This window comes from Ailuropoda melanoleuca, chromosome 1 (genome assembly GCF_002007445.2).
Source record: "Ailuropoda melanoleuca isolate Jingjing chromosome 1, ASM200744v2, whole genome shotgun sequence".
Lineage (NCBI taxonomy): Eukaryota > Metazoa > Chordata > Mammalia > Carnivora > Ursidae > Ailuropoda > Ailuropoda melanoleuca.
Genome location: NC_048218.1, coordinates 159,993,482 through 160,010,479, shown reverse-complemented (window position 1 = coordinate 160,010,479; position 16,998 = coordinate 159,993,482). Strand labels below are relative to the sequence as shown.

Genomic DNA, 16,998 nt, shown 5'->3' with positions numbered 1-16,998 from the left:
GACGAGCCCTCCGGACTCACACCCGCCCTGGGTGCACTGTCCCCTCTCCCTTGTGCCTAAGCCTCATCCTCCGGTACCACCTTTATTCTAATAATGGTCATCTTTTGGTTCTCCACCTCCTGACTCTTTTCTTATTTCTCAATGATCCGTAACTCAGGCAATGAAGAGGGGTGTTAATGACTGAGCAGCTCCAGACCTCAGCAACCTGACCCAGCTTGGGCCAATCAGATGGTAACTTCTGGAAACAGGCCATTGAAACTCAGAGGTATGTCACTGTCCTTGGCATCAAAAGCCAGGAAAGAGGTGTACATTTTGGAGGGCTTCATTTGGAGAGGGACTGTGTTCCACCAGGGATGCAGGAAAGCAGGGAAAAAAACATGCTGGAGAAAGAGAAAGAAAGGGCAGCAATAGAAGTTACATGGCTCTGGAGAGACACTAGCAGACATCTGTGGCAGCTTTCCGTTTCCTGGATCTCTTTCCTCCCGAGACCAAGTCACACTTCTTTCCCTCAGAGTTGTGACTCATCCCCAGCTCCTTTTTGGCTTAAGGTTTTCTAAGTAGGTGTCTGTTATGGATAGCCAAAAAAACCCTTGCCTAAGAGAACAGTACTAGGGAGACTCCTTACCACAGCACCTCGCTCTCTGCCAAGCTCTAACAATCCTAAATAAGACTGGTAACAGTGCTTTTGTAAGTGAGTGCCAAGTTCCAAGAGACTTCAATAAGCAAACCTGTAGAACATACACTATTCATAATTTAGAGATTGCTTGGATCTGTCAATGACCCAATTATCATACCATTATTTAGTTTATATCATCAAAGCAGCCCCTCTAAAAGATGTACGTGTCCTACTTAAGATTAACACGCAAAATGAGATCAAATATATGAGAACGGGAGAAGATAATCACATGTCACCAAGTAGAAATCAGATTAAAATAAGTAATGTTTAAATGTCTGTTAGGTTATTAGAAGTACTCGTGGTTTTATAAAATCCAGGAGGCACATGGGAGCTCTGGCCTCCAACACCTGCGTTCATACTGACTCTCTGCTACCAGTGAAGTGGCCTCAAGGCAGACCGCTTACCTAACCTCTCTGTGCCTCGGTCTCATCACCTGCAAAATGAAAATAATGTTACCCAATTCCTGGGCTGACCTAAATATTCATAGAACTAGGGTATAAAGTGGTTTCTATCCATTCCCTGCATAAAGCTGGGAAGGGTTGCTGGCTGTTGGGAGACCACAGTCTCTCGCCCTGGTTTCTGGGTGTTCCTCTCTGGGCAGAAGCCAGAACTGTCTCCCTGGAAGAAGAAGAAGGATAGGTTTCTTTCTGGGATGAAGGCTGAGCAGCCGTAGTTGCTGTGCTCTCTATACTGGGGGCTCCTGCACCTGGCACGTCTCAGGTGCGACACTGACGGTGGGCGGATAGCATCAGCTCTTCTCCGCTGCATCACCCCACGGGCTGGGGGCCCAGAGAAGCGATGCATGACGTCCGTGCCACTGGCTGCACTGTACATCACGGCGTCCCCCAGACTCTCACCCCCAGGGGTCGGGTCTTCCGCCAGTGTCCGTAAAACTGTGGCAGGCTAACTTGTTAGCTTGCAAGTAGGGTCAAATCTCGGTTCCTTCACAGTTCTTGACAGGCCCTGGCCTCTCAGGTTCCAGAAGTAAATGGAGTGAGAAAGGAGGGACGCGGCCCAAGGGATCCAGCCCATCAAGCACCCTAAAACCAGGGCTTCGCACATGAGTGTGTTCCAGCACCACCTGGAGGGCTTGATAAAACCCGGACTCCAGGNGTGGTTTTATAAAATCCAGGAGCACATGGGAGCTCTGGCCTCCAACACCTGCGTTCCTACTGACTCTCTGCTACCAGTGAAGTGGCCTCAAGGCAGACCGCTTACCTAACCTCTCTGTGCCTCGGTCTCATCACCTGCAAAATGAAAATAATGTTACCCAATTCCTGGGCTGACCTAAATATTCATAGAACTAGGGTATAAAGTGGTTTCTATCCATTCCCTGCATAAAGCTGGGAAGGGTTGCTGGCTGTTGGGAGACCACAGTCTCTCGCCCTGGTTTCTGGGTGTTCCTCTCTGGGCAGAAGCCAGAACTGTCTCCCTGGAAGAAGAAGAAGGATAGGTTTCTTTCTGGGATGAAGGCTGAGCAGCCGTAGTTGCTGTGCTCTCTATACTGGGGGCTCCTGCACCTGGCACGTCTCAGGTGCGACACTGACNCTGCGACACTGACGGTGGGCGGCAGCATCAGCTCTTCTCCGCTGCATCACCCCACGGGCTGGGGGCCCAGAGAAGCGATGCATGACGTCCGTGCCACTGGCTGCACTGTACATCAGGGCGTCCCCCAGACTCTCGCCCCCAGGGGTCGGGTCTTCCGCCCGTGTCCGTAAAACTGTGGCAGGCTAACTTGTTAGCTTGCAAGTAGGGTCAAATCTCAGTTCCTTCACAGTTCTTGACAGGCCCTGGCCTCTCAGGTTCCAGAAGTAAATGGAGTGAGAAAGGAGGGACGCGGCCCAAGGGATCCAGCCCATCAAGCACCCTAAAACCAGGGCTTCGCACATGAGTGTGTTCCAGCACCACCTGGAGGGCTTGATAAAACCCGGACTCCAGGGTTCTCCCACCACAGTGTCTCATTCTGTCAGTCTGGGGTGGGGTCTGAGAATCTGTACTTCTAACGAGTCTCCGGGGACCCTGCTGCTGCTGCTGGTCTAGGGGACACACCTGGAGTACCAGGGCCCCAACAAGAATGGCTGCAGATTTTCTTTATGGCCACCCTTTGCTCCTGCATGTTTGAGAGACGTGGCAGCCGTGCTTCCACTCCAACTCAGCCAGTTCTTTTCTGCTCAGCCTTCACTAAAAGGCCATCTTTTAGTCTTTACAGAGGTGAAGAGTAAAAGGAACAAAAACATACAGACCGACCCTGGTATGAATGGACTGCCATCGTAGCACAGATGCTGCTGTCAGACACAGCCCTACTGTGCGAGGCAAGACAGCAACAGGAGATGTAAACTCAGGAGGGAAACCCAGGAGGGAGGAAAAATCAGAGGCTGCAGGAAACGAAGGCAAAGCTAGCAAAAGCTGTAATTTCGCTTGGGCTCCAACATTCATCTAACCCGTGCCAACAGACAGCAACTACGCAGAGGCACGGTCCTTGCCACGGCCAGCCACGGCGTCTTCACAGCGAATGGCACCGTGGTGGGAATGGCAGAGACTCTGTTGCATTAGAAACTACTCTTTGGAAATCCATTTGTGGTAGGGGGATGGGGGGAGCCATTCTTAATCAAGACATTTCAATTATTACTCTGTCTTCTTTTCCCTGTGTCTGCAAACTTAGCTCTGAGGCTTATTGATATGTGAACCTCTGCTTGTGTCGTGGGTCTCTGAAAACAACTGACACGAACAATTCTATTCAGCCAGTTGCAGGCTGTGTCCAAAGGATCACTAATTCCACAACCACAGAAAGTCTTATGGTTAGGATCACATGTGGCTGGTACCCTCATCCCGTTTCTAGGAACATCAAATTGCTTGCAACTAACATGAAACCATTCACAGTCGATGGCAATGTTTTTTAAAGGCTTTGGTCAAGTTGAGAGTTTTGACCAAGGAAGGTAGTTTTTATAAAATGAGTATGCTTACTCTAAGTTTATCTAAATCAACAGTTTGCCTGTTTTTCTTTCAGTAGTCACCAGGTGTTTACTGAACAGCACGGACGGCGCTGTCATGGAAAGTGTGCGTGGACCACACAGGGAGGAGAGGATGGGCGAGCCACGTGGACGGGAGCGAGGGTCAGGAAGTGCGGGAGAGGCAGCATTCTGGACAGAAAGGAGGCACGAATTACAGGGAGAGGGGCTGAAATGTTCCGTATCTTAAGACGACTTCTGGGGTTATTAACCATCTTATCAAAATAGCTATCAGAAAAAAGACATCTTTTATGACTGAATAGTAAAATGAGAGCCCGACTGAATTCCTTCTTTATAGATTCAGAAAGTCAATACCTCAGGCTCTGCTCTGGAAAGATGATCTCCCTCGTCTTTTGAGAACCTGCCCTTAAATCTGGGAGGTGCCCTCTATTAGAAAGTGCACCCCACACACACTGCGCACGTGCACATGTGTGCACACACACACACACANCATCCGTGGCAGCTTTCCGTTTCCTGGATCTCTTTCCTCCCGAGACCAAGTCACACTTCTTTCCCTCAGAGTTGTGACTCATCCCCAGCTCCTTTTTGGCTTAAGGTTTTCTAAGTAGGTGTCTGTTATGGATAGCCAAAAAAACCCTTGCCTAAGAGAACAGTACTAGGGAGACTCCTTACCACAGCACCTCGCTCTCTGCCAAGCTCTAACAATCCTAAATAAGACTGGTAACAGTGCTTTTGTAAGTGAGTGCCAAGTTCCAAGAGACTTCAATAAGCAAACCTGTAGAACATACACTATTCATAATTTAGAGATTGCTTGGATCTGTCAATGACCCAATTATCATACCATTATTTAGTTTATATCATCAAAGCAGCCCCTCTAAAAGATGTACGTGTCCTACTTAAGATTAACACGCAAAATGAGATCAAATATATGAGAACGGGAGAAGATAATCACATGTCACCAAGTAGAAATCAGATTAAAATAAGTAATGTTTAAATGTCTGTTAGGTTATTAGAAGTACTCATGGTTTTATAAAATCCAGGAGCACATGGGAGCTCTGGCCTCCAACACCTGCGTTCCTACTGACTCTCTGCTACCAGTGAAGTGGCCTCAAGGCAGACCGCTTACCTAACCTCTCTGTGCCTCGGTCTCATCACCTGCAAAATGAAAATAATGTTACCCAATTCCTGGGCTGACCTAAATATTCATAGAACTAGGGTATAAAGTGGTTTCTATCCATTCCCTGCATAAAGCTGGGAAGGGTTGCTGGCTGTTGGGAGACCACAGTCTCTCGCCCTGGTTTCTGGGTGTTCCTCTCTGGGCAGAAGCCAGAACTGTCTCCCTGGAAGAAGAAGAAGGATAGGTTTCTTTCTGGGATGAAGGCTGAGCAGCCGTAGTTGCTGTGCTCTCTATACTGGGGGCTCCTGCACCTGGCACGTCTCAGGTGCGACACTGACGGTGGGCGGATAGCATCAGCTCTTCTCCGCTGCATCACCCCACGGGCTGGGGGCCCAGAGAAGCGATGCATGACGTCCGTGCCACTGGCTGCACTGTACATCAGGGCGTCCCCCAGACTCTCGCCCCCAGGGGTCGGGTCTTCCGCCCGTGTCCGTAAAACTGTGGCAGGCTAACTTGTTAGCTTGCAAGTAGGGTCAAATCTCAGTTCCTTCACAGTTCTTGACAGGCCCTGGCCTCTCAGGTTCCAGAAGTAAATGGAGTGAGAAAGGAGGGACGCGGCCCAAGGGATCCAGCCCATCAAGCACCCTAAAACCAGGGCTTCGCACATGAGTGTGTTCCAGCACCACCTGGAGGGCTTGATAAAACCCGGACTCCAGGGTTCTCCCACCACAGTGTCTCATTCCGTCAGTCTGGGGTGGGGTCTGAGAATCTGTACTTCTAACGAGTCTCCGGGGACCCTGCTGCTGCTGCTGGTCTAGGGGACACACCTGGAGTACCAGGGCCCCAACAAGAATGGCTGCAGATTTTCTTTATGGCCACCCTTTGCTCCTGCATGTTTGAGAGACGTGGCAGCCGTGCTTCCACTCCAACTCAGCCAGTTCTTTTCTGCTCAGCCTTCACTAAAAGGCCATCTTTTAGTCTTTACAGAGGTGAAGAGTAAAAGGAACAAAAACATACAGACCGACCCTGGTATGAATGGACTGCCATCGTAGCACAGATGCTGCTGTCAGACACAGCCCTACTGTGCGAGGCAAGACAGCAACAGGAGATGTAAACTCAGGAGGGAAACCCAGGAGGGAGGAAAAATCAGAGGCTGCAGGAAACGAAGGCAAAGCTAGCAAAAGCTGTAATTTCGCTTGGGCTCCAACATTCATCTAACCCGTGCCAACAGACAGCAACTACGCAGAGGCACGGTCCTTGCCACGGCCAGCCACGGCGTCTTCACAGCGAATGGCACCGTGGTGGGAATGGCAGAGACTCTGTTGCATTAGAAACTACTCTTTGGAAATCCATTTGTGGTAGGGGGATGGGGGGAGCCATTCTTAATCAAGACATTTCAATTATTACTCTGTCTTCTTTTCCCTGTGTCTGCAAACTTAGCTCTGAGGCTTATTGATATGTGAACCTCTGCTTGTGTCGTGGGTCTCTGAAAACAACTGACACGAACAATTCTATTCAGCCAGTTGCAGGCTGTGTCCAAAGGATCACTAATTCCACAACCACAGAAAGTCTTATGGTTAGGATCACATGTGGCTGGTACCCTCATCCCGTTTCTAGGAACATCAAATTGCTTGCAACTAACATGAAACCATTCACAGTCGATGGCAATGTTTTTTAAAGGCTTTGGTCAAGTTGAGAGTTTTGACCAAGGAAGGTAGTTTTTATAAAATGAGTATGCTTACTCTAAGTTTATCTAAATCAACAGTTTGCCTGTTTTTCTTTCAGTAGTCACCAGGTGTTTACTGAACAGCACGGACGGCGCTGTCATGGAAAGTGTGCGTGGACCACACAGGGAGGAGAGGATGGGCGAGCCACGTGGACGGGAGCGAGGGTCAGGAAGTGCGGGAGAGGCAGCATTCTGGACAGAAAGGAGGCACGAATTACAGGGAGAGGGGCTGAAATGTTCCGTATCTTAAGACGACTTCTGGGGTTATTAACCATCTTATCAAAATAGCTATCAGAAAAAAGACATCTTTTATGACTGAATAGTAAAATGAGAGCCCGACTGAATTCCTTCTTGATAGATTCAGAAAGTCAATACCTCAGGCTCTGCTCTGGAAGGATGATCTCCCTCGTCTTTTGAGAACCTGCCCTTAAATCTGGGAGGTGCCCTCTATTAGAAAGTGCACCCCACACACACTGCGCACGTGCACATGTGTGCACACACACACACACATTTTTTTTTTTTTTTGCCAAAGTAACAAGTCGTGGCCTCTGACATAAGCAGGTCTAATTCAGGCCTCATTCTGTAAGAAGCTGGGCTCACGAGCCGCCTGGCTACTGTGAGTACTGGATGCCCCGACGACCATGGCGGCTGAGTTGATCTGCTCAGCGACCCACGGCAGGATGCTCTCTGTGACAGGAACATTGTCCCTGAGGTCTACCCTCAGCTCCCGTTGCGCCTTATTCTTTACACTCCCGCCGGACTACCTCCCTACGTCTATGACCCTCACAGCCAGGGTTCTCAAATCCACAGTCCTGAGCCCGGCCTGCCTCCAAACTGCAGTTCTGACAGCTGAACACCCAACACAGGGTTTTCTACAGGACGAGCGGAAACTCTCCGTAACATTTATGAAGCACTGACTGTGTACTGCACACAGTAGCATCTCAATGCATCACAGTTCATAGATGGGGGGAAACAGAAACCACCCCCAGCTGATTCAAGCTTCAGGGAATTTACCAGAAGGAAATGGAGGTTGGGGAGGCTCTTAGGAGGGAGGAAAAAGGCAGAGAACCACAGAATAGGCACCCAGCAGCTCCTGAGAATCTCAGGAACAGGAACTCCTCCGAAGTCTCACCTGGACCCTCTCTCTAGAACGCATGACCTCTGCCAGCCGTCGTTATTCCTGTGCTCATGGTTCAAATTCTAGAGACTGAGGTGGAAAGTGGCAAAGCTTGGATTGTATGTCCAGCCTTTAGCTGGAGAAGGGAGGGGCACCTCTGGGAAAAGCCCCACTTGAGTGTCTCCAGTGAGGAGGCATCATTTCCCCAAGATACTCCCTGGGAAGGCAGACTGGGTCCCAGGGAGCCATAAATCACAAACGCCCACCTTGAAAGGCAGCTGTTCCAATCACCATGTTACCGAAACGGAACTGAAGATCCCACGGGTTCCCTAAGTTGCCAGGGTTGGACAGTGCCATCAGTCTGACTGCGCTGCGCTCCTCCAGGCCAGGCACTATGGCCTCAATATCCCTCTTCTGGTTCCTGCCCCCTCTCCCCCTGCCATCAGCTAGCCTGGCACCCACTCGCTCTCTCCATCGTGGCTGCTCCTGCCTTAGCGGAGGTCCCACCGGGACTCACTGCCATGCCTGGGACTTGTCTGCCTGCGTCTGGACACTTCCCTTCCTCCTGCCTCTACTCAGTTGTTTACAAGTCAGTTTGATCACACCGTTAGCCTATTACAATCTTTCTAAGCTTCCAATTTCACTTGTCAGATAACATTCAAATTCTTTAGCCTAAGAGTCAAAGAAGGCCTTTGCTCACCTCTGCAAGTTCATCCCTCGTCATTGTGCTATTCCTGACCTTCCCCCGAACGCTCGTCTTCCTCAGGGCTCTGGCCTGTTGAGTTTCCTCGAGTGCACCAACTGCTTCTTCCTTCTTTTTCTTCCTTCTTTGCTAGGAATACCGTTCCCAACCTAGTGACCCCAGGGATTCCTAGGAAACTTTTGAAGCCCATGTCGAGTACGGCTTCCCTCTGAAATTTTCTCTCATCTCTCCAGGAAGAACAAGTCTGGCTCCAGAATCCTTGCCTTTAATCATCATGGGCAATGCTCTTCCTTCTCCTATCAGACCAGGAAAGGTTTTTAAGTGCAGAAACCATCAAAGTTTCTACTTTTTCAGGTCGGGGTCCAGCATATAGCAGACAGACAGCATCAACTGAATGAGTATGAAAATGAGTGTACCGGTGAAAGCTCAAGCTCCTTGCCGCTTGCTTGGACTCAGACACGACCCTGTCTAAGTGGGGGAGGTGCCACCTCTTGGGAACTTCCTTAGTGTTGCNCATCAACTGAATGAGTATGAAAATGAGTGTACCGGTGAAAGCTCAAGCTCCTTGCCACTTGCTTGGACTCAGACACGACCCTGTCTAAGTGGGGGAGGTGCCACCTCTTGGGAACTTCCTTAGTGTTGCGTTTTGCACTCACCTCAAGCTTTTTCCTGATAGCCTCAAGTTTTTCAGTAGCTGCAGCCAGTTCGAAGTTGGCTTGGGCTAACGCTTGCCGTTTGGGTTCCACGTCACAGTAGACCTGAAAATCCACATGGGGTTTAACTCGTGGGGTAATGAGAGGCAGAGAGGACACAAGATCGTTCAACCCTACATTTGAGGGAAGCTTTGTCATTACAATTTCTAGCTCACCTGACAATACGGGTTTTATTTCTTAGCAATGGCATCACCCAACAGCAGAGCCAAAATCTACACAGCCTCCCAAATTCTGTCTGGCTGTCCACGACTGAGCCATTTTTTCCGGACACGAGAGTTATAAATCCTTGCGTAAACTGCTATAGACATCAAACAATATTAAGATGCTCCAGTAGGTTTGTCCTAAAATTTGCAGATAATCTTCCTATCATTAGAAATTGCAGTGGGCAGGAACTATATAGCTCAAGTGGGGACCAAGTCTTAATTTTAAAGCAGAAAACAAGTGTGGAGAAACTCTCAAAACCACAAAGGACCACAGGAGATAGTCTCACAGTATTAACCGTGCTTTCACTTTCCAAGTTCCTGCCAACTTCAGGGTATGTTACTTGAACGGTGGTTTGAGAATGTGGGGCACCTACTTTCTTCCCCATTGGCAAGAGAGGAAGGAAATGACACTTTCTTTTCTCTTTTATAGCAAAACCACACAGAACACAGCCACAGGCTAGCTCCATGTTCATCATTCCACCTATGGTGCAAAGAGAGCAGAGGGGTCAGACATTTTCTGAGGGGGAGAGGCTATATGTCAGTTCCCATCTGTCCCAACACTTGCTCTACACAGGCTTCCACGGAAGAGACAGATCCATAGGGTCCTCTTCCTGTGGGTCCCTTTCCCGTCGGGCCTCAATATAAAAGGCTATAACCTGGTTTTACGAAAATCACTTTGGGACTGCCATTGATTATACTTGGTATTTCCTCCATACTTCTATTTTTGAATATAACATATAACCTTCCAAAAAAAAAAAAAATGAGATGGTTCTTCATTTAAGGGCCCTGCCCTGTTCCCTTTTCACGTCCAGCGTTCTGCCACGTGCTGGCAGGACAGGTGGCAGGTGGTGAGAACCTCATAAATAAATGACTAAATGAAATGATCATCTCTTGCTATGCTGCCTGAAAATACAAACTTTTGGATTAGACCATAATATGATAAGTGTATTTGTCGTTAAAAAAGGGGGGGGGCATTTCCTCATCTCATTAAGTCTACAATAGATGGTGGCAATTTCTGCATTAAGAGATGGGATTGAGTTGAAACATGAATTGAGACCTGCAGTTGCTTCAAGTCAATGCAAAATTAATATTTTTTATTTTATTCTTTAAATTTTTAAAAAGATTTTATTTGAGGGAGAGAGTGCGAGAAAGCACACAGAGGCAGAGGGAGAGGGAGAAGCAGACTCCCCGCCAAGCAGGGAGCCCGACATAGGGCTCGATCCCAGGACCCCAAGATCATGGCCCGAGCCGGAGGCAGACACTTAACTGACTGAGCCACTCAGGCGCCCTGCAAAATTAATATTTTAACATAAAGAAATATAATTAATCAACCAGCAAGTTTTTATCTAATCAAATCAAATTAAGTGCTATCTGATGTACAGTAGCTGATCACTCTACCCTAAAAAAAAGATAGTTTCAAACATTTCAAATATCCTCCTGTGTAGAACTCTGTTTAGTCTGACGCTTTTGGGTCTCAATCTTAGAACTTCATCTTATTCAGGTAATTAAACATCAAACTATTTTACTTTTTTTTGCCACTACAGAAATTAGTATCTTGGTCCTTGCGAGTAACAGCTGTAGCCCAGCGGAGTAAGACTGATACCTCATAGAACTTCACGATGTTGATGACCCAGGCACACAGACCAGCTGCTGCAAAGGATTTGGTCCGAATCAGGCTTGGATTGAACTCTGGGTCTTTCAAATACTGCTCATTTACTACTTTCAAACAGTTCTCTGGAATGTGCTCTTTGTCATAGTTAATTAACGCTTGCAAAAAATCATCAACCTGTAAAGCAAAAAGACTGATTGCAATGAACCCATTTTGGCTGCAGAGAAAATTCCAAGATCAAAAGTTAAAATCAGCTTTTAGGACTCACATTACAAAGGCGAAATTGGCAAGCTGCATTTATCCTACTGTTTGACTTGTTTGGTCTTTATGGTATGAAGCGAGAATTAGCAATGGACACTTTTAAAATCTCTTCTATCCCAGGGTAAAATATTCAGTCCCCGCACAGGAGGCATTCACATTTTGAAGAAAAGACAGAAAAGAAAAGGAAAAACACCTACCAAAAAGCCCCTCTGCCTCACCTTCTCGTGCATTAGCAACATTTTTCCAGCATAAGAAATCCATGTAATTTTCTCCCTCCTACACTTAACCGCTTTCATAATTTTGCAAATAATTAGCAACCTTCCGAGAGCTGCTAGTGTTGACTTAGGTATGCAATAACCCCAAGCTAACCTCCAACTTGCCAAACAAAAATCTTAAGTCCAGAGCACACACGGCAGATTATGCTGGAAGAATGCAAAGATGATTTCCTTTGGTTTGAACATCTTTTGCTGTCAAGTAGAAACACGGCACTAAGAAGAGAAACTGGGCATTTTCATCCTGCCAGGCTGTCTGATACCTTTCCCATGAAGACTTTAGCTGCTTTCCAACTTCGATCTTTAGGCACTCTGCCCCGGGGAGCCAGGAGGACCATCACGGCCGCGGTAACGTTGGTAACTGCATTCGGCGGGTTGGGAAAGGCTTTCAGCTCAGTGAGGTTGACCTAAGAAAAGCACAGTCACACTGAAGAGCAGGGCAGGTCTGGGGAAGAGCCGTGAAGTTAGCGAGCCGGTCGTCAGGGGCCTCCTCCCTCTCCTTGTCCCTACAGCCCCGGTTTGGCAGTTTTTGCCGTCTGTGACTCCATGTTGGGACCCGAGGAGATTCAGTTCTCACCCGGCACTCTTCTGATACTCTGGAAATGGCACTGGTCTCTTTCGCTTCCCCTAAATTCTCCATCTGATATACCAGGGCTGCGGAGCCTGGCTCACCGAGCCCAGGGAATTTTATACACAAAGTCTTTAACATGTTTATGGGTTCTAGCCTACGTATGTATTATATCTGCATTTTAACCAGGCCCGCCCAGAAATACCATCCTTTGGCTGAGGGTCTCTTGGTTTTGTTTTTCTGCACAAGAAACCTCTTCGATTACACTATGACGACTCTCGAATGATTACACTATGACGACTCTCGAATGGGAACACGACCAAATAGGCTGAACATAACTCCCTAATCATCTCTGGTCAAAATCTTGATTTACCCCACAGATGGTATTAATAAGTTTGTATGAACTACAAGTATTAAGGCAAATACTTTGAGGCAGGAATTACTATCTATGAGCAATTTATCTAAGTTCATGACACAGGATTTACAAAACTATGTACTTCCCGTGACATTTCATGAGCTACCTAATAGACTCTTGCTTATAAAACCCTATCAAATGTTCAACCTGATTCTTCTTCATTACTGCAAACTGCCTATTTACTTGGGAATGGAAAGGATTGGAAAAACAAGAACAAAAGCAAAACTCCAAAATATGCTAATGATAACTGGGAGCTGGCTAACCAAGATTGTTGCATAATTTGTAAATATCTTCATCTTTTGTAAATACATTGAATTTTATATTTAAGTGACATTAATTTATTTTGTATGGGTAAATGATAATATATTTGGGGAAAAAGTTGCAACTGTAGAGAAGCACAAAGAAAATAAACATGTCAGTGTTGAGAGAAAAATCTAAAATTCCATTACTAAGAGATAATCAGTTACTATTACCTTTTATTTTTTCCAATTTTAAGAAGATTTTCTTTTTAAAGATTTATCTTTTTTTTTTTTTCCTTTAAGAGAGAGACGTACATGAGTGTGGGAGGGTAAGGGCAGAAGGAGAGGGAGAGAGAAACTCAAGCAGACTCCAAGCCAAAAGCAGAGCCTGATGCAGGGCTCAGTCTCACGACCCTGAGATCTTGACCTGAGCTGAAACCAAGACGCTCAACTGACTGCACCACCCAGGAGTCCCTCCCATTTTTTAGTGCACAAGCACATTCTTATCAAAAAAGAAAAAAAATTCATATAGTATATCCTATCTTATAATATGCTTCATTCACTTAATAGATCCCAGATATTTTCTCAAGTCGTTAATTAGTATCCAACAGTATTTTAATGGCAGCAGAATATGTGCATAAAAGTCAATCTTCTATTATGGTATATTTATATTCTTTTCATGTTTTCAGCTTTGGGGTGCCAAGGTGGCTCAGTTGGTTAAGTGTCTGACTCTTGATTTTGGCTCAGGTCATGATCTCTGGGTTGTGAGATCAAGTCCCCTGTTGGGCTCCATGCTGAGTGAGGAGTCTGCTTAAGACTCTCTCTCCCTCTGCCCCTTTCACTACTCACACTCTTTAAAAACAAATCTTTAAAAAAAAAATAAAATGACACTTAAAGTTTACAGTTTTATGCTAATACTATAAGAAATATCCATGTAGATAATAACTCTTTGCTCGCAGTCAATTGTTTTCCCCCAAAAAAACCCCACCACCAACAAAACACCTTAGAAAAAGGACTTGATGTCTACCTTCAGCTCAGCTCACGATCCCAGGATCCTGGGATCGAGCCCTGCATCAGACTCCCTGCTCCACAGGGAGCCTGCTTCTCCCTCTCCCCCTCTGCTCATGCTCTATTTCTTGCTTTCTCTCTCTCAAATAAATAAATAAAATCAAAAAAAAAAAAAAGGAAAGAAAAAGAAAAAGAAAAAGGACTTACATTATTTCTTTGAAGGTCAGTTGAAGTCTGGATCCTTTACTATTTGAGGTTGAATCTTAAGAACCTCAGGCCTGCTAATTCCCTGGGATTCTCCCCAGAGGCCTAGTGGAACCTGAGTGCAAAACTAGCTGCAGACTCCTAAAATAACAGTGCCCACAATTCCGTTTTTCCTTACAGTACCCCTCTAACTATCACACATCATTTTCTCTTAGGGGAATTCAAAAGCTCAATGAGGTTTTGCTAATAAGCTGAATCTAGGAAACATGATGTGGCCAAACCTAGGTATCTCTGTTCCTAGTGCACTGTTCTTTTCGTGAGGATCTCTCACTGATGCCCCCTTTTTATACCCAGAGGAAGTAAAGAGTCCGCACTTGATTCTTAAAGCAACACATAATATGAACAACCAGATTTGGGCCAAATCCAGCAGCGAACAATAGAGCTGCCTCTCAGTAAAGTATAAATCCCACAGTATTGGAAATACTCAAAAGGAGACTGCTTGTCGGGGTGCGGAAGGACAGACTCCTGGATGGGAAAGGAAGTCACACTCCTAGTGATGACCTCAAATGCGTGTTCCTACTTTAATATTTTATTTTATGGGACTCTAGTTCTTCTCAAAAAACTCTTTGGTTGCACAGAATTCACTCTGAGTTCAGTTAATCAAACTCTGAGGATCTTTAAATACTATGTGGAGGAATCCTGCGAGCCAGGGAATCATCTTTACCCTGTTGAGTGTGTTGAGTGCAGCTGTTGCGGCCACGAGCGCAGGTTCAGCCTTTAGTACGTCCACCTCACACTCTCTCTGTTTCTGGGACACTTCGGTCTGAATGGCTGTCACCTAATCAGAGAGGAAAGCACACAAACCTTGGTCACCTTCGTCTCTATTTCCAACAGGTGAGGCGTTTGTCCTAAGGACGAATTCATCTCAGGCACCGTGTACACACAAAGCTTTGTATATGCACAACATATGGTCACACAACCCAACTCAAGTGGACTCAAAGGTTGAAGTGCTCCAAGAAGGGTTCTAATTATAAGGTGCTGCTAATAATAAATTCAAGACTGAACCATTCCTGTGCTCTTCCATTTTCTTTCTGAGAGTGTCCTGCACAAGAGGAAATCCAGGCTGGGTCAGTAGCACAGACAGAAAATATTCTTGCTAGAAATCCCTATCTAATTTGTGTTTACATTTGCCCAAAAGCCATGTCGGCTATTCTTTAGGAATAAGTGGGAAGCTTTTTTGGTTCAACTGACTAGAAGATATTGTTCTTTCTGTGTATGCTTAACCACAGATCTAATTTTTATAATTACTGGTTTCTCTAAGGACCTGGTAAGAAACTACAGCTAGGATAGCCGTTCTGTCTTTGGCAACACAACCATCACACTGATGTGCACCTCACTGAGGAGGGTCCAGCAGCTCCCTTCCCATGCCAGAGAGGGTGCCGTAGCAGCCTCCTGATGTGAACGCGTATGGTATGCCTAGAGGGAAGCCATCTGATAAACCTGAACCGAGAGCAAATGACAAGCTTTGGAGTTTTTATCTTCCTCTTCCTCGTGAGACACATATAAAGGTCAAATGGCCAGGAAGAGTCAACTTTGATCCTCAGAAGAAACTGGAGTTTCAAAGCTGTGGAACTGGGCACCAGAATCCAGTCACCATGGGACACTGATTCCAGGGATGGTGACTGGGGCATGTAACGTGTGAGCAAAAGTGCATTTCTTCAGATGTGTTTGGAATGAACAGGTTCAGCCATACCATAAATTTAATAGTGCTTACAACAAATTATGCTGTCTAGTACAGTTTACTTAGCAGTAATTACCATTCTTCTGATTAGCCATTATTTTGCTGTATACTGTAGCTTTTATGAACATAATTGGTTCGGGGTAGAGACGTGATCTCCTGCCAATCTGTACAGAGCTACTGTTAACATAAATAAGAAAACCCCACGTGCTTTCTGAGAACTACTCCAAAACCCACAGGGCTGCCAAGAATGGACCATGAAAATTGTAAAACCAGGACACTGCTTGTGTGTAGAGATCATCACTGCAGATGAAAGGGAGCGGAGAGGTGAGTAAGTTCGTACCTCAGGGTTATGTACCTTCCATAAGGATATGTTCAATCTATAAACGCTGTCTGCTACCATTTAAAATAGCATCATTTTAAACTGGTCTCAGGATCACGGAGTTTCAGTGCTAGAGCAGTATTCCTTTTGAGGGCTGTTTCGATGAGACTGGGAGTTGCTATTCCTCTCCATCGGACTCCCTTAACGTTCATGGAGTCTTATTCTTTTGGCTAGTCTTTATAACCAGAGCAATCTTGAACATTAATGAAAACCCACAAGTGAAAATGAAAAAATACCCTAGGTTGGTCAACGTATTTCTCATTCCCAATCCTCTCTGCGCACTTTTGTTCACAGAGCCTATGCCACAATCACCATGGGGACTGTACCCAGTGCCACAGTTAGGACACCTGAAGTTCTGTGGAGGACTAAAACTTAACTCCTCCTGCCTATTCAAATTCTAAGGTAGAATAATTTATATATTTCAGGTGCAATGATACTGGAGTGGTGAAAATGCTGTGTATCTTAGTGACCTGGTAAGTCTCAATGTGCAATTTCCTCTGCCCCATGACTCCCGGGTAGTGGTCAGCAAGGTTCAACTCGGGGAAGGAGGGGAGAGCTACACGGATCACTTGGAAAGTGTGCTTTTTCTTGACTGCTGTCTGTTAAAGCAGAGTTTTGGAGATAATCCCATTCTTGGATACACAAAACTTTTCTTTTTTTTTTTTTTTAAAGATTTTATTTATTTATTTGACAGAGATAGAGACAGCCAGCGAGAGAGGGAACACAAGCAGGGGGAGTGGGAGAGGAAGAAGCAGGCTCATAGCAGAGGAGCCTGATGTGGGGCTCGATCCCATAACGCCGGGATCACGCCCTGAGCCGAAGGCAGACGCTTAACCGCTGTGCCACCCAGGCGCCCCCACAAAACTTTTCTATTCTATTTCTACTCTCCTTGCAAATAGTTCGTGAAATTTAGTGATGTTCACAGAGAGAGAATTAAGTAGTAATAATGGCTTATTATGAGCTGAGGTATGTCCACCTAAAAATGTATACGGTAAAGCCCTAACCTTAGTAACTCAGAATATGACTGTATTTGGAGACAGGCCCTTTAAAGAGGTGATGAAGTTTAAATGAGCCTGTC

General features: G+C 46.1%; 1 protein-coding gene across 1 annotated transcript in view; it reads right to left on the bottom strand.

Moving 5' to 3' along the window:
• The window catches only part of DNAH11 (dynein axonemal heavy chain 11), a 323,435-nt gene that overhangs the window by 83,668 nt on the left and 222,769 nt on the right, over positions 1-16,998 (bottom strand). The window contains exons 62-65 of the mRNA XM_034643547.1: positions 14,525-14,638; positions 11,630-11,773; positions 10,828-11,010; positions 8,965-9,066 (exon numbers count right to left, since the gene is read on the bottom strand). Of these exons, the coding sequence (XP_034499438.1) occupies positions 8,965-9,066; positions 10,828-11,010; positions 11,630-11,773; positions 14,525-14,638 (543 nt within the window). The remainder of the gene's footprint in view (positions 1-8,964; positions 9,067-10,827; positions 11,011-11,629; positions 11,774-14,524; positions 14,639-16,998) is intronic.